The sequence below is a fragment of the Notechis scutatus genome, chromosome 6 (assembly GCF_049901735.1).
Source record: "Notechis scutatus isolate UNSWTSFEM ecotype Mainland chromosome 6, rNotScu1.2, whole genome shotgun sequence".
NCBI classification, from domain to species: Eukaryota; Metazoa; Chordata; class Lepidosauria; order Squamata; family Elapidae; genus Notechis; species Notechis scutatus.
The window spans coordinates 83,684,142-83,709,975 of NC_142014.1; the positions used below are offsets into that span (position 1 = coordinate 83,684,142).

At 50.5% G+C, this 25,834-nt stretch overlaps 1 protein-coding gene and 1 pseudogene across 1 annotated transcript in view; both read right to left on the reverse strand.

Moving 5' to 3' along the window:
* Positions 1-25,834, reverse strand: part of SND1 (staphylococcal nuclease and tudor domain containing 1) — an 86,341-nt gene that overhangs the window by 28,289 nt on the left and 32,218 nt on the right. The window contains 5 exon segments of the mRNA XM_026687883.2: positions 1,497-1,638; positions 5,297-5,369; positions 15,736-15,846; positions 16,492-16,555; positions 16,558-16,591. Of these exon segments, the coding sequence (XP_026543668.2) occupies positions 1,497-1,638; positions 5,297-5,369; positions 15,736-15,846; positions 16,492-16,555; positions 16,558-16,591 (424 nt within the window).
* On the reverse strand, positions 5,405-8,681 carry LOC148130306 (uncharacterized; annotated as a pseudogene).

A 25,834-nucleotide genomic window follows, 5' to 3' on the forward strand; every position in this document is an offset into this window, starting at 1 on the left:
AGCCTTTTCTCCACGTGAGGCATCTCCCCTCCCTCCCTCCCTCCCTCCAACAGGAGTGGGAGTTTTAGCACATTAACATCTTTAAATACCAGCGTCTCTGCAACGAGGAGCCTCATTTTCTTGTCTTGTACAACTGACTTTAGGATTAGTTAATTATAAATAAGATGGCAAGTCGAGGTATCTCCGCATCAGGCACAGGCGCCCCCGTTGCCTCCACCTGGCCTCTGCACCGGCCTTTGCCAAGAGGGAGGGGCGGGCACCAGATAGGAGGAGATGGCATCACCCCAATGCCGGGAGGGGCGGGCAGGAAGGACACAATGAAGCCCAACGGAGGAAGGTCCTGCCTGGGGAGGGGGCTGTGTGGGAGGAGGCCAAGGCCAGGAGCAGCCCCCCCGCCCCCGCCAAGAGGCCTCCTCAGAGAGCCTGCTCCCCACCTCTGTGCCAGTGGGGGGCTGGCATGGGCACGCCCCAAATGATTGGATGGCTGGCACGCAGCCCACGCCCCTTCCCACCACCCCACCAATCAGGCAGAAGGGGGCCTGTGGCTGGGCCCCCACCAGCCACCTCTGCCTGTGATCAGGGCTTGCCCAGCCATCCGCCCCAGTCAGGCCGGCGGGGGGGGGAGGGAGGGGCGGCCAGGGCCGGTCCAAGGAGGGAGCCCCAAAATCTGGGAGGGGTTCTGGAAAGCAGCCGCAGCATAACATGGCAGCTGGTGGAGGGGCCCCGAGGGCCGGGCAAGTCCTCGCCGGAAGAGCCCGGCTGCTGCCCAGCGTCCAGCCACCCCTGTGGGGGAAGGGGCTGAGACCGAAGAGGCCAAGGAAGGGCTCCGGAAGAGGCCGGGCACCGGGACCACTTCGATGGCTCTGCCTGGGACCCAGGACGGGGCTCTCGTGGGTTAAGGTGGCCGAGAGCCTGCTTTTTGTGCGACGGCCTTTTCCTTTCAGGCGCCCGAAGCGAGGACTTGCCCGGCCCTCGGGGCCCCTCCACCAGCTGCCATGTTATGCTGCGGCTGCTTTCCAGAACCCCCTCCCAGATTTTGGGGCTCCCTCCTTGGACCGGCCCTGGCCCCCTCCCCGCCGGGAAGGAAGAGCCAAGGGCCGCAGCTGCTCCTTGGCAGAGTCCCAGGGGGCTGCAGGACCAAGGGGCTTCGAAAGAGATTAGGCCCCAGAGCATGCACAGAAGGCTTTTGTCTTGGGGTCTGCCCTGCTGGCCTCCCCTCATTTTATGCCCCCCCTCCCCCAGTCATTCCTGGGAGGAGAGCAAAGGCTTCTGCCCCTCTGGGCTGCCCTCCCTGCCAAGGAGGCTCTTCCAAATGCCCACCTCTAGCAGCCCCTTCAGGCGGTCCTCCCGGGGGAAGCAACCCTTGGCCTCCCATCCTCATCCGGAGCCCTGAAGCGGAATTCAGCCCTGCCGGAGGGAGCCTCCCAGCTGCCCCTGCCCGGCTCCTCTTGGGCACTTCCCCAGCCGGACTGAGCCCCCCTCCCTCGCTCGCTCACCTGCCAGCAAGAAGGTGATCAGGCAGGTCTCCTTGGGCAGGTAGAGCTTCAGGCGGGAGCCACTGAAGACGTATTCCACCACCGCTTCCGAGCGGCCGGCCCGCTGCAGGAAAGGCAGGAACTGCTTGGCCTTCTGGGTGTCCTGGGGGGGAAGAGGCCGGTGAAGGAGGGCTGGGGACCACCCTCCCCCTAGAGCAAGAGGGGGCTGCTGTGCCCCCTTCTTCCCGCCCGTCAGCTGCCCCGGGAGAGGCCCCAGCCTGAGGATGCTCCCTGGCACGGCTGCCCTGGTGGGAAGCAGCCCGAGGGAGCAAAGGAGGAGGGTCTCTGCTGCCTGCCCACCAGCCGGCTCCCTCTACCCGCAGGGAGGCAAAGGAGGCCGGCTTGAGTTCACATGAAACCGGGGCTCTTTGCTGGCTTCACGGCTGGGGACCAGGACGGCCAGAGCAGCCAGCGTGCCACCCAAGCTGGCCAGGCCCAGGAGGGGCGGGCCGAGGCTGCCCCCTCCTTTACTCTGGCCTGGCCTGCCCTCCTTGGGTGCCGCTGGAGGAGCCCGGGCCCTCTTCTGGCAAGGGCTATGAACCGGGCTGTCTTGGGGACTTCACGGCCACAGCCTCTGGGCGCAAACTCCAGGAGAGCATCCAGGGACTTAGCAGCCCAGAAGGAGCCGGAGGGAGCTTCCCTGCCATGGCTGCCTGCCCTGGATGGCCGGCCTGGGGGCTGTGAATCCCCCCCTGCCCTGGCAGCAGGGAGCTTTGCGGGGCAGTCCTTGCCGTGCCCTCTGGCCCCTCAGGGCGAGCAGAGGGGCCACAGCACAGCTCTGCTCCTGGCCAGGGCCGTCCCGATCCAAGGCCCCTCACTGGCACAACCTGACTGACTACTGCTCAGCAGCCATTCCTCTCCGGAGGAGAGGCCAGCCGGCCCCTGCCTGGGGGCCCTTTTGGGTCCTGGACCCCGAGGGTCTCCCAAGGCCATCTTCCCACAGACAGGCATCTTGGGCGGCGGGCGGAGCCGGGCAGCTGAAGCCGAGGGGCTCTTGGGCAGCCTTGGGGCTGAGTGGCAGAGCACAGGCCCTCCTTTGGCAGCTGGCCCTCTGACTGCGGGGGGGTCAGGAGCAGCCCTTCCCTCCCTCCCTCCCTCCCTCTCCAGCCCCGTCTCTGTGGGGACGCCCAGCCCAGGTGGGACCCAAAGGTTTGCTCCTCCTCTTCAACCCTCCCCGTCTTAATTACCTGCAAATAGAAAGGAAATGACGCATCGCCCGAAGGAAGGAAAATGGAACCGTAGCTCCACATAACGTGGACGGCTGCCAGTTATACAAAACGAGCAAGGGGGGGCCTTGGCTTCGCCCCATGTAAAGCCCCAAACCGACAGTTAGGGAGCCCCCAATGGCCGTACCTGAGAGCCCAATTATTTGGCCAGTGGCTCTGGGGTAAGGTTGCTACGCCAGGCAGGCCAGCCTCCCCCACTCCCTTTGGGTGGGTGGGGAGCCGCCAATCAGCGCCCCCGCCTCTTCCTGGCAGCCTCTGAGTGTCTCAGCTGCAGGATCAGGTCAGGTGACCGAGGATGGCGGTGCTTCTCATCAGAGGCCTCTACCTGCCAACCGAGGTGGCTCCAAATTGCTTAGCTGCTGGCACAGAGCCCCTCACACCTCACGGGGGGCACAAGTGGGCGCCTCCCTCCCGGGCAATCAAGACTCCTCCAGGAGCAGTGGGGGCAGAGGGGGGAGGGGGGCTGTTTGGTCCACCCTGCGTTCCAGAAGGGTCAGGGGGGAAGCTGCCCGGCCGAGGGCCCCTGTGCCAGCCGAGACCAGGCTCCCTCACACGGGAGGCTGCTCAGCAGGGCCTGGCACCAGCCAGGGGGCTGTGCGCAGGGGCCCTTCCCACTCCAGATCTCCCCTTCTGGATGGGAAGGTCCTCCTCTCCTCCCTGGGGAAGGGAAGCCAGACCCCCTCAGGAAGCCTGTCCGGGGCAGCCCTCGCCCCCTCCCTCCCACGAAGGCAGCTGGGGCCAACCGCATGGAGGCTCAGGGGAAGAAGGGGGGTCCCCAGGCCTAGCCCCCTCCTGAGCAGAAGAGAGACCCCTCTGCCCCGGGAGAACGTGGCAAGCGGGGGCCGGGCTCCCAAGGGGAGTGACTGAGTGGCAGCCTTTCCTCCTGCCCCCTGCAGGAAGAGTCACTTGCCCTGGGGGCTGCTGGCGTGGGCCTCCCTCTGCCCCCCCAGCCGGAGGGCCCCAGCCGTCCGGCCAAGCGGCTTTCCCCCCAGGAGACGGCTGCTCCCCCTGCGCCTCCCCCTCCCCTGGGGCCTCCGGCCTTCCTCTCTTCCAAGGCACAGGGAGGCTCCGGCCTGCTTGACCATCGTGGCATTGGGGGGACGCGGGGGCAGGGCTGGGACGAGGTCCCTTCCTTCTCCTGGGCCTGCTGGTGGGTAAAGGCCCAGCCCTGTGGTTGCCATCCCAGCCACTCCCGAGACGGCCCAGGAAGGACAGGCCGGCCACGCAGGCAGCCATTCGACTCCGCCCTCCTCAGGAACCCATCAAAGCCTCCACTCGCTCCTCAGCCACCTAAAAAACCCAAAGGCACCCAGAGGTCCTCCAGTCCAGCCCCCTGCCCAGGGCTACACCAGACGAAGGACTGCCCACCCCTGCTTGGAAACCTCCAGCACCGGGAGGCAGGCTGCTCCGAGGTTTGCCTGGAGGAGTTTGCAACCAGCCGCACCCAAAAGGCCGCTGGCTGGCAAGGGGGCAGCCTGAGCGCCTCAGCCAGACTGGAGCTTATGGAATTGGCCGGATCCAACAGGCAGTTTGGGCCAAACATCCTACGCCATCCCAGGGGGCCCGACTTCCTGGCTTCAGTTAAGGGGGGAGCATCTTCCAGAGGCCTCACCCACCCACCCCGATCAGCCCAGGGGACAACGGAGCCGCCTGTCCCAACCTGAATCTGCCCCTGGAAGAGACCCTCCAGCAGGGGGCAGGTTCCTTCCTAGTTCAGGAGCTCCATCTCTGGACCAGGGAGTTTCCTTCAGGGCCCCAGAGCCTAAGGCAGCTCAGGGGTCCCTTCTGAGAGTGGCCACTCAGAGGAAGGGGACACCCCACCGGGGCCACTTTCAGAAGTTCCTGGGTCTCCCTTGCTGGACAGAACAGGAAATGAAAGGAGCCCCAAGTCCTGCCAGCAGCCCCACGAGGACCAGGAAGCCCACGGGAAGATTGTGGAGACTGGCTCTGTGCCTCCTGCCCTGCCCCACCTCAGCCGCTCTCCGCTTGCCTTGGCCGTCTTTCGCCCTCGTCACCTGGGGAGCAGCTCTCCGGGATCCCTACCCAGAATCCTGGCCGTCTCCCTCACAGTCTCCTCCGTGGCTCTCCTCTCCAGCCCACCCCTCCAGTGGCCCCCCAGGTTCTGGTCAAGAGGAGGAGGAGGGAGGGGGCACAGGAGGGGCGTGGTCCTGCGTGGGGGGGCTCCTTTGATGCTCAGGGGCAGCCAGGCTGGGTCGTACCGGCTTCCTCCCCGCTGACCAACCAGATTCCCTTCTGAAGCAGGGCAGGAAGACCCCTCCCCACCCAGGATTGCTGGGGAGGAGCAGGGAAGAGCCTTGCCAGGCAGCTGATTCAGCTGCCAAGGGGGGAAGGCGAGGGGGGAACGGCACACGGCTGGCCGGAACCTGCCAAGAGCGGGCAGGAGGCTCCCCTTGAACGAGGGAGGCCACGGCTGCCCCAGAGGCCGCTTCCCCCCAGGATGGGCAGTGGGGTGGGGGGGGAGGGAGGGAAAGAGGAGACCCAGAGCCCCCCTGGGCCCCAAAGAGTGCGGCTTACCCCGGAGATGTCAGCCACTCGGTGGATTGGGACCTCCTTCTTGCTGTGCAAGCCTTTGCCATTCTTGACCGCCCTGTAGGGGACAAGGGAGGGTCAGCAGCACCCAGGAACTGCAGAGCAGCCGCTGTGCTCTCTACCTCAAGAGCCTCCCCCTCCCTCCCCTATTTATTTATTTATTTATTTATTTTATTTTATTTATATTGCCGCCTATTCGCCCATGGTGACTCGAGGCAGCTTACACAATGTAAAACCATATTTAAAACAAAATAAAAATAAAAATAAAAACAATAAAAACTAACAAAAAGAATCAAATAAATTAGTAAAGTACAATAGAACAATATTTGGGAAAACAAAACAAAAAACAAAAAATCAAAAACCAACTCCCACCCTGACCTCCGATGACAGCAGATCACACTAGCCACCCGATGGGCTCCATCCCTCTCTGGGATCCCCAGGTCCACTAGCAGAACCAGGTCTTCAGTGCCTTTCGGAAGAGAGTTAGAGTGGGGACCATTCTAATCTCTGGGAGGAGGATGTTCCAGAGGGAGGGAGCCACCACGGAGAAGGCCTTTCTTCTGGGCCCCACAAGGTATATCTCCCTCAAAGGTGGGACCCACAACATTCACTGCCTCCCCGTTCTGGTGGGTCGGGTAGATGTGACCAGCAAGAGATGTTCCCTCAGATCACCTGGTTCCAAGCCATGAAGGGCTCTAAAGGTGACAACTAGCACCTTGAATTGCACCTGGAAGCAAATTGGCAACCAATGCAGCTCCCGCAGGGGAGGTGACACATGTGCACACCGGGGTCTGCATAAAACCATGCGGGCCGCTACATTTTGCACCAACTGGAGCTTCTGGATGCTCTTCAAGGGCAGCCCCATGTAGAGCGCGTTGCAATAATCAAGACGGGAAGTGACCAGGGCATGAGTGACTGTGAGTAGGGGCCACTGATCCAGGAAAGGGCATAACTGGTGTACAACCCGCAGTTGCACAAAGGCCCTCCTGGCCACGACCGCCACCTGCTCTTCAAACAGGAGTCGTGAGTCCAGGAAAAACCCCAGGTTACACACAGGGTCTGTTTGGGGTAGTGCCACCCCATCCAAGACTAAAGGTGGTAATTCTCCCTGAACCAACGAACCCCAGACCCAAAGCCACTCGGTCTTGCAAAGGTTTAGTTTCAACCTGTTGCTCCCCATCCAGCCCCTAACAGCCTCCAGGCACTGCGAGAGGGAGGACACAGCAACACTTAACTCACCTCGGGCTCAGACATACAGCTGAGTCTCATCAGCATATTGGTGACACCTCAGTCCATGGTGACGGATGATCTCACCTAGTGGCTTCAGATAAATGTTGAACAGGAGCGGAGAGAGTACCGAGCCCAGCGGAACCCCGTAAGGCATGTGGGCGAGGGCTGGATCTCTGTCCTCCTATCAACACTGACTGAGAGCGGCCGCAGAGGAAGGAAGTGAACCAGGACAGCACAAGGCCTCCCACTCCCATCCTCCGAAGCCACCCCAGGAGAATCCCATGGTTGATAGTATCAAAAGTCGCCGAGAGGTCAAGTAGAGCAAGGATGGATGCACTACCCACATCCTGCTCCCGCCAGAGATCATCTAAAAGTGCAACCAGTGCCATTTCTTTCCCAAATCCAGGCCTCAATCCTGACTGGTAGAGGTCGAGATAATCTGTTTCATCCAGAAACCTCTGGAGCTGCTGCATGGCCACCTTCTCAACCACCTTCCCCCAAAATGGAAGATTGGAGACAGGTCAGAAATTATCCAACCGGGTGGAGTCCAGCGATGATTTCTTAAGAAGAGGGCGGACCACAACCTCCTTAAAGTGCTGGGGCACCGTCCCCTCCTGTAGGGAAGTATTAACCACTGCCAGAGTCCACCCGCCTGTCACCTCCTGGGAAGCTTTCACAAGCCAGGAGGGACATGGGTCTAAAACACAGGTGTTTGTGCGCATACTCCCTAGGATCCTGTCCACCTCCTCGGGAGCAATAGGGTCAAACCATTCCCAGACAACAGGGCAAGAACCTGCCTCAGGAGCATCCACCGGATCAGCAACCACACTGGCATTTAACTGGGAACAAAGTCGAGCGATTTTGTCTTCCAGAAAACCCGCAAATTCCTCAGCGCGCCCCTTCAGGTGGACCTCTATCTCCTCCTTCTCTAGGAGGAGGAGGAGGCTCACCTTAAAGAGGGTCGCTGGGCGATTATCTGCAGACGCAATGAGTGTGGAGAAGGATTTACACTTCGCCTCACGAATCGCCACAAGGTAGGCCTTAGTAGCAGCTCTCACCCGTATTCAATCGAGTTTATCTCCTGTCTTCTGCCAGCGGCGCTCTAGACGTCTCCTCATGCGTTTCATCCCTCTCAGTTCCTCTGTATACCATGGGGCACAGAGAGGTCTACGGGTGAGGAGAGGTCGCAAGGGTGCAATCCTATCCAGGGCCCCAGTCCCCTTCCTATTCCAAACAGTGACTAAGAGCTCGGCTGAACTGCATAACAGATCTGCAGTTATAACCCCCAGCTCCTTCTGGAACCCATCTGGGCCCATTAGTCGATGGGGGTGGACCAATCTAATAGGTCCTGCCTCCCTGCGGGGGGATGCAGCTTTTGAGAAACTCATTGCCACCAGACTGTGATCTGACCATGACAAGGGGACCAAGGAGAGGTCTACCAATTCCAGGTCCCATAGACGCTGCTCTGACAAGAACACCAAATCGGGGGTGTGACCACTATTACTAGTCGGGCTCTGGATAATCTGGGACAGGCCCATGGAAGTCATGGTTTCTATAAAATCTTGGGCTACCTCTGACCCCAGAGAAGGCAGGTTGAAATCCCCCAGAACTACAAGCCGGTGTGTGTGTGTGTGTGTGTGTGTGTGTGTGTCCAGGAGCCCAGGTAGGGAAGCTGCCACGCAGCAGGGAGGCTGGTATAGCAGCAGCAACCCCACCTGATCCCTTGAGCCCAACCTAAGAAAAAGGGTCTCACAGCCTGGGACTTGTTGAACTTTGCCTCTGGAGGCTACTAGAGATTCATGACAACAGCCACACCTCCTCCCCGGCCCTGAGGCCTAGACTGGTGCCATGTTCAATAACCCACGGGGCACATTTCTACAAGAGGAACGCCTCCCTCTGGGCCCAGCCAGGTCTCAGTTATACAAGCCAGATCAACCTTCCCTTTGAGGATCAAATCGGCAATAAGGCTAGCCTTATTGCAAGCTGATCTCACATTTAAAAGCAGCAGTCTAAGACCAGGGCCAACGCAGATCTGCTGACCAGGAAAATGAGGTGAGTGCAATGGGGCAGAACACGAGATCGGTACTAATCGCGTTCCCTGTGCCTGCCCTCTCCCTTGTCTCCCATATCTCCCAAGACTAGGCACGCACGCCCCCAACTACCTCTATTCCAACTACTGCCGGCCTTAAATGCAAACTACTCAATGCAAGAAGCCTCGTGAATAAAATACCTGAATTTCTCATCCTACTAAATATGGCTAACTTCGACATTATATTTGTCTGTGAAACATGGCTCAATGCATCTCTCCCCGACTCCATTACCACAGTAAGAGACTATCATGTTTACCGATCAGATCGTGAAAATCGTCGAGGAGGTGGTGTTGCTATCTTCTATAAAAAATCCTTACATCTAAAAAATATCCAAGTTACCCAGGAGCTTGCTCTTCCTGAGACCATCATCTGTGAACTATCCTTAAATATCACAATTCGATTCTTACTATGTTACAGAGCACCTGATTATGACATCGAACATGTAAACAAGCTAAATACATTACTAACATGGGCTGCATCCTACCCATACCCTTTTATCTTTCTTGGTGATTTCAATCTACCTCATATTGACTGGACCCTAAATGATTGTACAACTGAAATCATACACACAACCTTCTATAATGCTATTACAAATCTGGGACTGGAACAACTAGTAACCAACAACACTAGACTAAACAACTGCCTCGATCTCATCTTCTGCAATAGTTTGAATTTAATTTACGGAATACAAACTAAAGAACCCTTTTCCAGCAGTGACCACAATATGATTGACTTTTGTCTCAACATACGTCCACACAAAAATCACCACAATGATGTAATCCCCAATTGTAACTTCAAAAAAGGCAACTATGATCTTATAGACAACGATCTCTCATCCCTTGATTGGCAATCTCTATTCACTGGATGCAATACTGTTGAAGACCATTACAACATATTTTTACTTGAAGTCAAAAGAGTCATCAAACTATATGTACCAACAACAACTCCCAAAACAAAACAAAAAAGCAGATTACCCATAACAATAAGGAAACTTCAATCCAAAAAGAGATCACTCTGGCGGAAAAACAAATCTAGTCACGTTGCAAATTTCAAAAGCCGATACAAAAATTTATGCCACCAGATAAAGACCGAATGCACCAATTATCACATTAAACAAGAGGAAAACCTTCTAAGCACCAATTCCACCCGTGCTTTTTACAATTTTGTAAACAACAAACTAAAAGACTCAAGGTCCATCCCTCCCTTGATAGGACCTGATGGTAAAGACTGCAACGACGACACCATTAAAGCCAACATCTTTAACACATTCTTCGGCTCAGTATTTGTAAACAGCAATGGATCATGCCCAGTATTTCCTAGCCGTACCACAGATAACAACAATGATCTAATACATATCGATTTCACAGAAGACAATGTTGAAAAAGCACTACGCAATCTAAAACCATCTCTATCTATTGGACCGGATGGAATATGTGCCTACTTCTTAAAAAAGCTATCCACTGCCATAGCCTACGCATAATCTTTGAAAAATCTTTCAGGACCAGCTTCTTGCCTAACCTATGGTCACAAGCCACAGTCATCCCCATCTTCAAAAAGGGAGACCCAAGCCTAGTTGAAAATTACAGGCCAATCTCCTTATGCTGCGTCACCTGTAAAGTCATGGAATCAATTATTAACCAATCCATCATCCTCCACTTAGAGACAAATAACCTACTCTCCAATAAACAATTTGGTTTCAGAAAAAAACTATCCTGTAATCTGCAACTCTTACACTGCAAAAACATATGGACGACACAACTCGACCAGGGCAAAGCAATAGACGCAATCTACATAGACTTCTGTAAAGCCTTTGATTCAGTGGTACACGACAAACTACTCCTAAAAATAAAATCCTATGGTATCTCTGGATAGAATAACTGAATAACTGGATAGAAGCATTCCTGTCAAACAGACAACAAATGGTCAAAATTGGGAGCGTCCTATCAAATTCAGTACCTGTCAATAGTGGTGTCCCCCAAGGCAGTGTTCTAGGACCAACTCTCTTCATACTCTACATAAATGACCTCTGTGATCATATTAAGAGCAATTGCGTTCTCTTCGCTGATGATGTAAAGCTGTTCAATACCACAGACAATACTGCTACCCTACAAAAAGATCTTGACTATGTATCAGAATGGTCAAACAAATGGCAACTTCAAATCTCAACAAATAAATGCTCCGTCTTACATATTGGCAAAAAAAATCAGAAAATAAAATACGGGCTGAATAGTCAAGATCTTGTTGATGACCCAAGCTCTGTAAAGGACCTTGGAATACTCACCTCTAATGATCTAAGTGCTAGAGCCCACTGCAACTACATAGCCAAAAAGGCATTAAGAGTTGTTAACCTAATCCTACGTAGCTTTTTCTCTGGTAATCTCACACTACTAACCAGAGCATACAAAACATTTGCTAGACCAATACTCGAATACAGTTCATCAGTCTGGAACCCACATTACGTATCTGATATTAGCACAATTGAGAAAGTCCAGAAATATTTCACAAGAAGAGTTCTCCACTCCTCTACTCGTTGTAGAATACCTTATGCCACCAGACTTGAAATTCTAGAACTAGAAAACCTTGAATTACGCCGTCTTCGGTCTGATTTAAGCATGGTATATAAAATCATACATTGCAATGTCCTACCTGTCAATGAATACTTCAGCTTCAACCATAACAACACAAGAGCACACAATAGATACAAACTCAAAGTTAACCGCACCAAACTTGATTGCAGGAAATACGACTTCAGCAATAGAGTGGTCAATGTCTGGAATACTCTATCTGACTCTGTAGTTTCTTCCCCAAACCCCAAAAACTTTAACCTTAGACTGTCTACTATTGACCTCACCCCTTTCCTAAGAGGTCTGTAGGGGGCGTGCATAAGCGCACCAACGTGCCTACCGTCCCTGTCCTATTGTTTCTCTTATTCTTCTTTTATTTTTCTTATATGTACCCATTTCATGTATTCACAACTATGTATACACTTATACTTATTATCTTGTAAACAATTGGCAAATCAAATAAATAAATAAATAAATAAATCTCCTGTAACCAGACACCACTGAAATAGGGCGCCCTCCTCTGCCTTCCCTGAGAATCATTCCATCCCCCATCCCCAAAACTCTTCTTTAAAAAGGGGAGGGGGGAATCTACTTCCTCTGACAGATTGTTGGCGGCAAGGTGAGCTTTACAGGCACTATAGCATTTGCTCTCAGCGCCCTCAAACTCACACCACCCCTTATTGCTTCAGAGGGGTCACATCCAGCTCCCCTTATCTCCCAACATAATCAGAATGCGTCCGCTTGATGCAAAAACAACACCCTGTCCAGTTGCTCTCACCCACCAAGCAGGGAGCCACTCCTGCCCCTCAGCTCTCACCTGGGGGAAAGGACCAACATACTCTCATTCAACTTTTCCCCCAGCCCCACCATCCCGTTAGGAATCTGTCCACCAATTAGTTGGGAGTTGTTGTTGAGACTCCATTGTTTACTGATAATCCTAATGATAATATTGATGATAAGATAGTGGAGGAATCCTCAATGGAGGAATCAATAGAAGAACCCTCTATGACTGTAGAAGATGAGGATTTGATAGGGGAGATAAAGGAAGAGGACATGCCAACAACATGTACTGAGTTGCCTAGGAGGTCAACTAGGGAGAGACGTCCACCTGACAGATTTCAAGCAAGCATTGTATGTCAGGTTAATACAGAACCTTCTAACTTCAATGAAATAAAACTGTATCCTACAAAGGATCAGGAAGCTTGGCAGCAAGCTATGAATAGGGAGTTAAAATCGTTAAAAGCATGTAGAAGTGTATGAGGATGTAAAGTTACCACCAGTTGAGCGTGCAATAGGTTGCAAATGGGTGTATAAGATAAAGACTGGTGTGGATGGGACTATTACCCATAAAGCAAGATTTGTTGCTCAAGGATTTGCTCAGTCAGATAAGGACTATGATGAAGTGTTTGCACCTAGTCTGAGAGCAAATACATTGAGAGCAGCATTAGTTTGGGCAGCTAAGAAAAAATGTAAAATAAACCATGTAGATGTTGAAACTGCATATCTACGTGCACCTTTACAACATACCATCTATATGAAAAAGCCATTAGGTTTAAATGATGATGGAAAAACTGATTATTGGAAATTAAAGAAAAGTCTTTATGGTCTAAAGCAATCCGGTTATGAATGGAATAAATGTATTGTAAAGGAATTCATTTCAATAGGTTTTGAAGCTGGTATAGCTGATCCTTGTTTGTTTCGAAGAGAAAAAGATGGTTTAATTTCTCTGTTACTGTTATTTACAGATGACATAGCAATTCTAACTAAAACTGAACAAGAAGCAAATGATATTGTTTATAGATTACAGAAAAAGTTCAGGATTAGAAATTTAGGGGAGATTAAGCATTATTTGGGTCTTGATATAATGAAAACGAATAAAGGTTTTAAAATTTCGCAAGCCATAAAGATTATTAAAATGCTATAACATGGAGCACTGTAAATCTACTAAGACACCAACGAGTAAGGAATTTACACATAGTGATATCAAAAGTCCTATGTTTGATAAGGAAATATATCAATCCTTATTCGGTAGTCTATCATATCTGGGTAATTGGTCTAGACCAGATATATCTTACAGTGTAAACCAATTGGCTAGGTATAACGCTGAACCAAATGAAAGGCATTGGCAAGCAGCTAAGCGAATAATTAGGTATTTAAAACACGCAATCAATTATTCATTATATTTAGAACCAAGTAATGAATTAGTGTTAACTGCATATGCTGATGCAAGTTTTGCTACTGATGTGACTCGTAAGTCAACATCAGGTATAGTGGTAATATTGGGTAATGCTTTAATAGGATGGAAGTCTATTAGGCAACAACATATTAGATTATCCACTATGGAAGCGGAATTCTCATGCTTATCATTAATGTGTACAGAATTGATATATTATAAACAATTGTTGAAGGATATTGGAATTACTGTACGTGATCCATTTATTGTTTATAAAGACAATCAATCTGCAATTAATATGGCTACTAATTTAGCTGTTAAAACAAGGTCTAAACATACTGATTTTGAGATATTTGAATGTTAGACAGTGTGTTCAAAATAAATTAATTCAGTTAGAATACTGCATGACTGAACATAATATTGCAGATCATTTCACGAAAGCTCAAGGTACAATTAAGCATAAGAAGTGTTGTGAGAATTATGGTTTAAAGATGTAATGTATTATACAGTATATTGACCAACCCAAAGGGGAGAATGTTAGGAATCTGTCCACCAATTAGTTGGGTTGGCAATATATAAACCAACAATGTATGTTTGTAGCTTTAAGACAAAATCACTGTGTTGATTTATACCATATTCCGATTGGTTGACTGTATTGCAGGTTGCCATAAGAGGGAGTTAGAGATCATGGCTTGCTCTCTTCTGACATTCTGTATCTCTGACATTCTGTTGCTATCTAAGCTGTGCTTATACTTTGATATCTTTGTTTACTGTAAATGACAAAGGCAACCAGTAAGAAGACTTTGTAATTGGATATTCTTTGGACTGTTAAACATATATGACCTGGACCGTTTTATTGGACTGTGCTATTTCTTAAAGTAAACTTTAACTCAATTTAGTGTATCTATGTGTGGCTGAATAATTATTCATAACTATTCTCATAAACGTTTCCATGTGCATATCCTTGTTACTCAAGGGTTATTCTGTACATATCATAACATCCCCCAAGCAACCCTCCCAGGCCCGACCACAGAACACCCACAAAAATGCAGAAGCAAAACTGCAAATGGTAGCTAGAAAAAATAGCCAGAAAGGCTTGCTATGTTGCATTGGAAATTTAGCAGCTTTGTAGTCCTATGATGTCTCATGCAGTTCCAAGCTCCCACTCATCGTTTAACCTCAGGAAATCCCGACGGCAGCCTGCCACTCTCCACAGTGTTATAAACCACGAGTAGTCCCAGCTGCCAACAAAGGCTAGAGAAGCTTGTCTCTTCTGTCAGCTCTGCCTCCATCAGACGACCCCCACCATCAATTCAGATCAGCAGCTGCTGACTCTTGGGTTCTCAGACCAGGGTTTAGCTTCAGTCTGGGGAGTCCAGAGGGAGATCAGGAAAGCTACACCAGTGGGAGGGGGGCCCTTTGGCGCCAGGGGCTCCACCCTCTGGGGGCACAATAGGGCCCAGCTTTTGTGGGGGGCAGAAAGCATCAGCCTGGGGGGCTCTGACTTCCGGGGGCAGACAGAAGGACCCCTGCCTGGCAGGAAGCACTGGGGAGGCAGAGCCAGCAACCCCTCAGAGCCCAAAGCCCCACATACGGTTTGGAGAAGGGGGCAGGGGGCAGAAGGCACCTGGGAGACACCCGCTATGTCTGAGAAGAGCCTGTCTGTTTCCAGGCCCCAGAGCTCGGCCCACCCGCCTCAAACCCAGGCAGGGCAACCTGCCCCCTCCATTGGACACATTGCTGAACCTTCTGAGAAGGCCGTGGACCCCAAGAATGCTGCTGCTGCCCTGGAAGATGGGGGAGGGCATTCTCTGGAGGCCCCCAGCCCCCTCCCTCTCTCATGTTCCCAACAGCCCCCTCCTCATGGCAGAGCAGCTGCCTGGCTTTAAGGCTGCCTGGCTTTAAGGCTGCCTGGCTTTAGGGCTGCCTACATGGGTTCACAGCCCCTCCTCCCGCTCCAGAAACGGCTCTCCCCCCCAAAGAGCCTGGCTTTGCTCTGCTCCCTTGGCTGCTGAAGGACCAGCAAGGTCTCCTCTGCAGGCCCCTCCCAAGGCGAGGGAGCACGGGAACTCTGGCGCTCCAAGAGCGGCCCGGGAAAAGGCCCAGCCTGCTCGGTGCTGCTCCCCACCCCAGCCGAGCTCTGCGTGAGGGAGGCCCTTGGGCCAGGGAAGAGGGTAGGCCGGCCGGCTTCGCCTTCTGGCTCCTTCCCTCCTTTCCAGAGGGGTGTGGGAAGTGGCCGGGGTGCCCCTTGTCCCCTCTTTCCCTTGACCTCCAACCCTGCCCTACTGGCCACAAGGAAGCCCCCTCCCTCCCAATACCAGCCTGTCCCATGGGGCAAGAGCCCCCAAGCCCCCTCCCACAGCTCACCGGGCCTCAGCAGCCAGCAGCTCATCATAGTGGGAGGAGCGCTGGTCATCGTCCTGGCGGTAGCGGATGACAGTGGCCAGTCCCTTGCTGACCAGCGCTTCGGCAATGTTGCTGCAAGAGAAGGAGATGGGCAGGAGTGAGGCAGGCAAGGCGGGCAGGGGTCTCCTCTCTGGGTGAGCAGCTGAGACCCTCCTCCCCACCAAGGAAGGCCGGTTGCCCCTTTGGCCTCCCAAGGGCCCCTCAAGCCCCAGGGGAACCCTTCCACAGAGCCCAGAATAGGCTGGCCTGAGACGGGGGAGGCCAGCATCGAGGGTGGGCGCAGAAGGCCAGGCAGCGGGGAAGGAAGCGGCAGCCTCCCCTCCTTGGGCTGAGGCCAACGCACACGGCTCACCCTTCCTGAGCCGCCCTCCCCTGACCAGCACTTGGGCCCCAGGTGGTGGGGCAAGAAGAAGGGGGCTGCGCACCGGTTGGTGAAGGGGGGAAGAGCCCTCTTGAGAGGGTTTGGGAGGCCTCAGGAGGAGGCCCGGTGCAGCCTCTTCACAGTGGGCCACGGCGAAGGCAGCCAGTGGGGGCAGGGGGCGGCCGGGCTTTGCCCTGAGGGGCATCCTCGGTCGGTCGTGGTGGCGGCACCAGGGGCTGAAGCAGAGGCCCGGGCGGCCAGGTCTGCTTGGCGGAGACAGGCCATTCTGTCTGCGCACCATCGCCTGCCGTTCCTGCTGGCTGCCCTCAATGCCAACCCTCCTCCTCGACACTCACATGCCGCCAATGGTGACGGTGGCACAGGTGCGCTCCGAGAAGGCGGGAACCGTGTCGGTCGCCCGCTGGCTGGCCGGATGTAGTCCACCGTGACGCTCACCTAGAGGGGAGACAGGGGGAAGGCTCAGGGGCTTTGGAGGGGGAGGCCTGCGCTCGCCTGGAACTGCCGCTCGGAGGCCCCTGCTGAGGAACAGCGGCCAGTCCAGAGGCTCTTGCCGCCCGGGGGAAGGAGGGAGGGAGGGAGGCGGTTCTGCTCCTGCAGCGGGTGTGTGTGTGTGTGTGTGTGTGTGTGTGTGCCTTCCCTTTGCTCCCCAGCCCAGAGTGGATGCCTTCCCAGGGCAAGGGCAGAGACCATTCAGCCCCCCCGCCGGGAGCAACTTCATCCAGCCCTGGAGAATTCTAAACATGAGAATGGTGGGCTGGTCCCTGCCCCAAACAGCCCCTCCCCCACAGCCCCCCGCAGCTCAGCCCAGCCTCCTTCAGCACCACCTGGGGGGGAAATTGTTTTGGTGGTGGCAGTCGCACCAGAGCAGCCGGGTGCTGGGCCACCCCCACCCCCAGGCCACTGGTTTAGGGTTACCACTTCCTGCAGGCTTCAGGACCAGAGAGGAGGAGAAGCGGAGGGGGCAGCCACAGGATCCAGCAGGTGGCCTGGGCACTCAGCCTGGCATCCCCGCGGCCGCCTGGAGGCAGGCTATGGCCTTTCACAGGGCCTGCCCAGAATTGTGGCCATTGTGAGGAAATCTGGAAATAACCACCCGTGGAAGCCCCTCCGTGCGCCATTCGTGGCAAAGAGCAGGCTACGAGGCCACCAAGCCTTCCTGCCATCAACCGGAGAGAAGCGGGAGGCCAATAACAGGGTCCTGCCGAGCCTGGCTGACAACTTTGTCCCCCGAAAGGCAGAGAAGGGACCGAGAGGGTCAGCTCCCCTGGGCTTCATTACTAGCAGAGATGAAATGATAAAGGGGGTGCAAGTGGGGGAACTTGGGTGGGGGGGCTTGGCCACATCGTGTTGGAATTCCTCGTAACGCAGGCAAAGTCAAAGTGGTATTTCAGACTTTAAGAGAGCCGACTTCAACCGAGTTAGAGAGGAAAGATTCCACCGACATAAATCCTCAAGGGAAAAACAAGATCCGTGGGATCATAAAAGCTCAATCCAATAAAATACCCCAGAGAACCGAAAAGAAGAGATCCCGGACAAACCAGCATGAAGACGCTGACACATTGAAAGGAAAAAGGGACACATGTGGAAAAAATGAAAAAAGAGGAACGTGTAACTAAAACCGAAGCCAGCAAGCAGCCCACGTCTGCCAAGGATGGAGTCGGGAACGGAGACTTGCAACAAATCCCAAAGGTAACAACCACAACAACCAAGTTTACATCCATACGCAAGGAAAAAGAGAAAGACGTCCAGGAAACGATCGGTCCACACATCAATGCAGAACGTCTGGGATACAATGAAGGCATATGCCAGAGGCTTGATAATAGACTATAAAAGGAAAAGAAATACCACGAAAAGACTAGCCTCTAAGACATTAGAGGATGAGTATAAAGGACTTGAAAAAGAGTTACAGAAAATGCCAGAGAAAAAGGACATTAAGCTAAAAATGGACACAATTAAACATAAAATGGGACTAATGGAAAAAGAAGAATTGGCACAGAAAATCAGAGGTGCGAAACAGAACTATTTTGAAGATGCAAATAAACCAGGTAGATGGTTAGCATATAAACTGAGAAAGGAGAAAGAATCAAGGAAAATATTGCAACTAATAGATGATCAAGGCCAAGTTCGCTATGGAAGTAAAGAGAAGAAGGAAATTATACAAGACTATTATGGGAAACTATACACACAAGAGAACATTGACAATGAAAGAGTTAAAACAGTACTTACAGAATACTAATCTACCCCAGATACCTAAAGAGATTGAAACAATGTTAGAAAGCAATATAACTATGATGGAGTTAACTGAAGCACTCAAGAAGCAAAATAATGGAAAGGCACCAGGCCCAGATAGACTTCCAGCGGAATTTTACAAAACACTACAAGAATCGTTGAATCTTCCATTGCTAGAAGTTATGAATGAAGTTATGTCAAAGAAGAAGATACCCAAATCATGGTCAGAAGCTTATATTACACTTGTCCCAAAAGAGGAGGCCGATCCATTACAAATCAAGAACTATAGACCTATTTCCTTACTAAACGCAGATTATAAAATCTTTGCTTCAATATTGGCAGAAAGACTTAAAAAATACTTAAACAACTTTATCCATCCTGATCAAAATGGATTTCTGCCAAAGAGACAAATTAAAGACAATATGAGAGTAATCTTGGACACTTTGGAATACTATGAGGCACACCCTGAAAAACAAATGGCTTTGATATTTCTAGACGTACAGAAGGCATTTGATAATGTGAATTGGCGATTCATGTTATTACAACTGGAACAGATGGGCTTTGGTAAAAAATTCATCCAAGCAATAGAAGCTATATATCATAACCAAACGGCAAAGGTAATGATAGAGGGAGAACTGACAGACTCTATTGATATAAGAAAAGGAACAAGACAAGGGTGCCCACTGTCACCTTTGTTGTTTGTGTTAACCTTGGAAGTGCTAAACAGAAATATTAGAGAAGAAAAGGATATAAAAGGGATGAAAATTAAAAAGGAAGAATTTAAGTTGCAAGCATTCGCAGATGATCTGGTTTTTATTTTAGAAGACCCACTAGAAACAGCATTAAAATTGATAGAAAAGATAGAGGTATCTGGGAAGGTGGCTGGTTTGAAAATAAATAAAGACAAAACAAAGATTTTGACAAAGAATATGTTATCAAGACAAAAGGAAGAATTGGCGGATGTATTGAAAATCCAGGTCACAAATAAGATCAAGTACTTGGGGATACATTTGACAGCAAGATGTAGTACACTAAAAGAGAATAACTATATTAAACTTAAGCAGCAGATAGCGCTAGATTTGGCGAAATGGGAAAATTTACAACTGTTATTAATAGGGAGAATATCAACAATCAAGATGAATATATTACCCAGAATTTTATATTTGTTCCAAACAATTCCAATTAGGCTTGGAAAAGACTATTTTGAAGATTTAAATAAAATCGTGTTGAAATATATATGGCAAGGTAAGAAAGCAAGAATAAAATTAAAACTTTTGCAAGACGCTAGAATAAGAGAAGGATTTGGTTTGCCTAACTGGGAGTTGTACTACCAAGCTACAAATTTGATGTGGGTCAAGGAATGGATAACAGTAAGAAATGCTAGATTGTTGACACTAGAAGGACATGATCTGTTGTTGGGGTGGCATGCTTTTCTATGGTATAGGGGAACTAAAACACAGGGGTACTTTAGAAGACATTATATACGGGAGTCTCTGTGGTTATATTGGGAGAAGACTAAAAGGCAATGTTATTTGAAAATTCCGTTCTGGCTATCGACTATTGAAGCATTTTCTTACCCTATAATATACAAAAAGGAACGAACAGTTAGATATGGTGAAATATTGAATGAAAAGGGTGAACTTAAATCTATGCAAAAATTAGAGGAACAAGGTATAAAGATGAATTGGTTTTCATATGCGCAAATACTTTCTAGGTATGATAAAGATTCTAAAACAGAAGGTTTCTATGATAAATTGACTGACTTAGATAAGATTTTGATAGGTACTGATGAAAAGGTGATTAAAAAACTGTATGGATATTTATTAGAAATTAAACTAGAAGAACAAGTTAAAGAAACAATGATTGCTTGGGGGAAGAATTTTGGATATGGGATTGATTTAGAGAAATGGCAAAAATTGTGGTCTCAAAATTATAAAATGACAATGTCAACAGCATATAAAGAAAATTTGTATAAGATGTTTTACAGGTGGCATTTTTCCCCAACAAGAATAGCAAGAATGTTCAAGAACAAGTCTGAAAAATGTTGGAAATGTCATCAGATACCTAGCTCATATTACCATATGTGGTGGACGTGCGCGGATGCCAAAAAATATTGGACTAAAATCCACACATGGTTGGAAAAAATGACAAAAAAGCATATAGACTTGAAACCAGAGATATTTTTATTGGGAATTTTACCTGAAATATTTAGTAAAGAATTGAAATATTTGATTGTAAATGTATTAACAGTGGCTAGGATTGTATTTGCTAAAAACTGGAAAAATGAGAAAATACCAACACAGGAGGTAGTTATTAAGAAAATAATGGAATGTACTGAAATGAGTAGATTGACATTTGAAATCAGAGAAAAAGAAGATAAACAATTTTATAAAATTTGGGATCTATTCTATCAATGGTTAGACAATAAAAAATGGTAATGAAATATGTAGATTTTTAGAACATAATGAATATATAAAGGTGTATTTTTATTATATCTACAAAATGATTATAGGATAGATTTGAGATGGAAATATGAACTGTCATAAAATAAATTAAGTAAAATATGGATTATTTTGTAAAATGTGAATGAATAATAGTATAATCAAATGATTAACAATGATATTAATGTATTTAGGAATATTCTGATTGACAATATGAGAACATATACAATGTAATTGTAATTGAAGACTACGAAGTGGAAGCACAAAACAATTTGTAAACCAACCGACACACTGTATGTACATATTTGGAAGATGGTTTGATATTTTTATGCTGTGTTTGTTCATGTTTGTCTTAAAAAAGCAATAAAACTTTTTTTTTAAAAAAAGGAAAAAGGGACACATGTGGAAAAAATGAAAAAAGAGGAACGTGTAACTAAAACCGAAGCCAGCAAGCAGCCCACGTCTGCCAAGGATGGAGTCGGGAACGCTGAGGCTCAGAATGAACGGAGACTTGCAACAAATCCCAAAGGTAACAACCACAACAACCAAGTTTCCATCCATACACAAGGAAAAAGAGAAAGAAGTCCAGGAAATGATCAGTCCACCAATGGGAGAAGAGGGCCAGGGGCTGAGGGGCAGCAGGGAGAAAGGGGGTTTCCTCCACCCATTCTCTGCCCCTCTGTCTTCATGCAAAAGGGGGGAAGCTGCCCAACCTACCAGACAGACGAGGTCAGAAAAGGCAAGAAACCCGTGGCGAGAGCCCCTACCATCCACTCCAGTCGCCAGGGGACGAGAGACGCCGCCGGATATGCTGGAGGGAGCTGGGCAGAGCTCTGGCCAAGAGAGGAGCTACATGCCATCAGCCTTCCAGGATTGGAGGGGCTGCCCCAGAGAAGGCGGGGGGGGTCCACCCTCCAAAGCACCAGAAGGCAGGACAAGAAGCAGCGGATGGGAGACCCTTAAAGGGAGACCCATCCCAGTTCCTGACCGTGGGGACAATGAACCAAGGAAGGACTTTGCCCTTCAGAAGCTGGGGGGCTCCATCACCGGAGGTTCTCCAGGAGAGGCTGGACAGACCATCTCTAGAAGAGACATCAGCAGGGCTCCTGCTTGTGCGGGGTGGGGGTGGGGGTGGGGGTGGGGGTTGCCACCAGCTCATCAGTGCCAGGCCCGGCCAGAGAGGCCTTACCCTGAGCCAGCTGGGGGGCTGCATGAAAGCCACGGGGAAGCCTTCGTCCACTGCTTCTATCTACACCCCAGCAGGCAGAGGCAGCTGGAGGAGGGAGGGAGGGAGGGAGGGAGAGGAAAGGGGGGGAGAGGGAGGGACCTGTTCCAGGACTCCTCCTTCCCTTCCTAGGAGGGGGTCCAATGGGGAGTTCCCAGAATGGGAAGCCCAGAGTTCCTTCCCATGCCAGGCTGGTTGGTTGGGGGGGGCAGAACTTCATAGCCCCACCAGCTCTGAAGGCAGCCCATCTCCCAGTCTCCCTAGCCAGAGTTGCTAAGGAATAGGGGAGGGGGTCCCACGCTTGCACCACTGAATTCTGACAAGGGGGGGCTGTTGGTGGATTCCGGGGGGGGGGAGGCTCTGAGCAGGGAAAAGAGTGAACTGGCCAGGCTTCTGCCTGCCGAGGAGAGGGGGGGTTGCCTGCCCCTCAGGCTCTCCCCGCAGCCACCCTCTTCCCAGCCGAAGAGCTCCTCCACTCAGGAAGGGGGCCTGTGGGGGTCAGCCCAGCCTAAAGGCAGGAGATAAGCCCAAGGGTGATGGCCAGGACTGGGCGCTGGGGCTTCGTGGCCTGGACTCGGGGACGGCCGGAAAGGATGGTGGTGGCCCAGGGCTGAGTGAGGCTGTCCTGGCGCCTGGCCAAAGGAGAGAGACACACACACACACACACACGGCTCGTGGCTGGAACATGTCACCCTGCAGCCGCCAGGCCCGAGGAGGCCGCCCTCCCCCCCCCCCCTCCGCAGCCCCTGCGCCTGGTCGCAGGGCACCCGTGATCTCAGCCTGTCGCTTCCGATCAGGAGGCAGCCCGGCCCGGGGCCTCTTTCCATCATTATTAGCACAAAGGACTTTCTCATCACCGGCCTCCACCAGATTCATCTGAAGGGAAGAACGTGGTGCTGACAAAAGGCGTTTGGATAAAGTGACCTCGGCCGAGGAGGGCCACCGAGGCCCCCCTCCCCACCGGCACAGCCAGAGAAAAGCGGCCGACCAGTGGCCTCAGGGCCCGAGGGCCACCGGCTGGCAAGGGCAGGCTCTCCTTGGGCTGACACTGGCCGCCCTTCGCAGCCCAGGCAGCCTCCCCGTGGCACCAGGGGTCCCAGAGGCCAGGAGGAGCCGGGGACGACCTTGGCCTCGCCTGGCCGTCAGCCCTGGCTGACCTTCGTGCTCAAAGCACCAGCAGCAGCAGCTGCCCGGCCAGCAACAGGCCTCCCCTTGGAGACAAGAGCCCCCCGACCGCTCCCCAGAGAGGCGTTTGCGTGGAGGAGCATGGACTCTCCCAGGTCCAAGCCCCGGAGCCGATGAGGAGAACTGATCCCTTCCCAGCCTCTCCCTCTGAAGCTGGGGCCTCCGCCTCTCCCTTCCCCTCTTCCTTGGGGGGCCGGGGAACTGCCCCTGGCATGTTGGGGTGCTGCTGGGGGGCCCTCTCCCGCAGAAGAGCAGGGAAGGGGCGCCTCACCCAGGAGCCGAGAGTCTTGGGGGCTGCGTGGGCAGGGAGAGCAGCTGCTGAAGGAGACAATTGCCAATGGGGGGTGCAAGGGGACAGGGCAGGGTTCATTGCTGGGGAAGCCCACACCGTCGCCTCCCAGGCCCAGCACAGCAGGGGAGGGCTGGAGCGCACCAGCCTTTGGGGAAGGGGATGAAGCACTGCAAGGCACTAAATGCCCCCCATTGAAGCCCAGCTCTCTGTCTGTGCCTCCTCCTCCCCCGCCCCCCTCTGCGTGGCACTCCAGCAGGTGGCCAACTGGCCCTGGGAAGGACGGCGGCAGGGAGCTGCCGGGGCCCAGCAGCCCCACCATCAAATTCAGAGGGAGGCGGACTTCCGGTTTGCAAGGTTGCGGCGGCGGCAGGGATTCGCGACACCGCACGATCCCTGCTGCGTTCGCCAAGGTTCCCCCGATCCGTTTGGATCTGGGGGATATAGCTGCCCCGTAGAGGCAGCTGAAGACAAGGGGGAGCCGGAAAGGGGTTTGGGGGCGTCGCAGACCCCCTCCCCAGCTGGCAAAAAACCCCTTTTCCCGAGGCGGAGGAACGGCGGTCAGTAATGGCCGCCACAAAGAAATCTGCAGCCGGACAAGCATGTGCAGGAGGGAGAAAGTTTGAAGAATTGTGAAAGTTGCTTTCAACCGGGACAAGGCAAAAGAAAGTGACCTGGAACCTTGAAGGCTGCTAAGTATATATTGTTTCTAGTGAGAGTAACAAGCTGCGAATATTCTAAAAGGGAAAGTTTTTTTTTTGTTCCACTCTCCTTCCTAACGTGATAGCGGATGGGAAAAACTCTTTTGGCTGTGAGTGGGAAGGGAGAGGGGGGAAAAATTGGAGCAAAATTTGAAAATAAGGAGAAGATTGCCTAGAATTTTAAAGAGTTACTAAACATCAATAAGACTTCTAAAAATATATATTTGAAAGAGAACTTTGTGATTAAACTTTAACTCCAGAAAGAGAAAGTGAAGAAGAAGGAGGTTTTTAAAAGAAACAGCCTGTTTGGATTGTTTGGTGATTTTGGAACTTTTGAGAATTATTTTTTATTAAAAACATCTGGGTGGTTGTTTGGAAAAACTTTTTCTCTACACAATGGCATTATTTGTGGATGGACTGAAACTTGTATATCAAAAATATGAAAAAGAAAAGCAAGAAGGGAAAGATGTTTTTGGCACTCTTTTTCAATTTTTAGAAATGGTGGTTTATACTTATGTGAAGCAGAATGAGCAACAGGATGATGGGGACAAAGAAGAAGCCATCTTTGATGAACAAATAACTTTGGTTGGAGAAGGGAAAAAGAAAGAAAAAAAGGAAAAGAAGACTTTAAGATCTGGAAAAACAACCCAAAAAGAGAAGAATAAGGTGAAAAAGGGACATTATGTTAGGAAACAACAGAAAGAGGGAAAACAGAAGAAAAGGGAGGTGGAGAGACAAGGGGTTAAAGAGGACAAAGAGAAGAAGAAGCAAGGGAGAAAGGAAGGGATGAGAAGCCTTAATGGTGGGGAGCAAGATGTGAAGAAGCAAAAGTTTTTTCGAGATAATGGATAAATCTTATTGAAATTGGGATTCTAGAAAGGTACATAAGATTGCATTTTTATATTTGTATTTAGAAATAATCATAGAAAATTGGAAATAATATGTAATTTAAAATGTGATAAAATAATTAATATAAACTAGTGAAATTTTAGTTAAGAAAAAGGGAGAACTGTAATGAAATATGATTTAAGACATGTGATGTGGGGGGGTGTAATAATTTTTGGAAAGCATAAGTGTTCCCACAAAGGCATGATATTTAATTGAAATGGATAAAATGTTTAAGATATAAATGATTGTTAATATTAATGATTAGATTATGGTATATTAGCGAAATTTTTTGTGAAATGAGAGATTTGAAGTAGAAGAAGGAGGAACATCGTAATGAAATAATGAGCTATAATATGTGAGGTGGGGGGGGAATAACTATGGAAAATAGGTGCTCCCATAAAAGTATGTGATTTAACTGAAAAGTAATGTGTTAGATGTTTAAGATATAAATGAATATTAATATTAATGAATAGATTTGTATTATTTTTGATAATATAGTATAATTTTAGAATGTACCAGACAGAATCCCAATGTAAGTTATGTGTTTTATATTAAGTATTATAAATATAGGGGAAGGAGATAAAGGCATCATACTCCATTTAGTGTACAGGAGAAGTTTTTCTTCTTTTTTAAAGAAGAAAATAAATGGATGGTTGGAAATAGAACAGACAAAGAATAATAAATATTATGATTCGAATTGAGAGGAGATAAATAAAATAA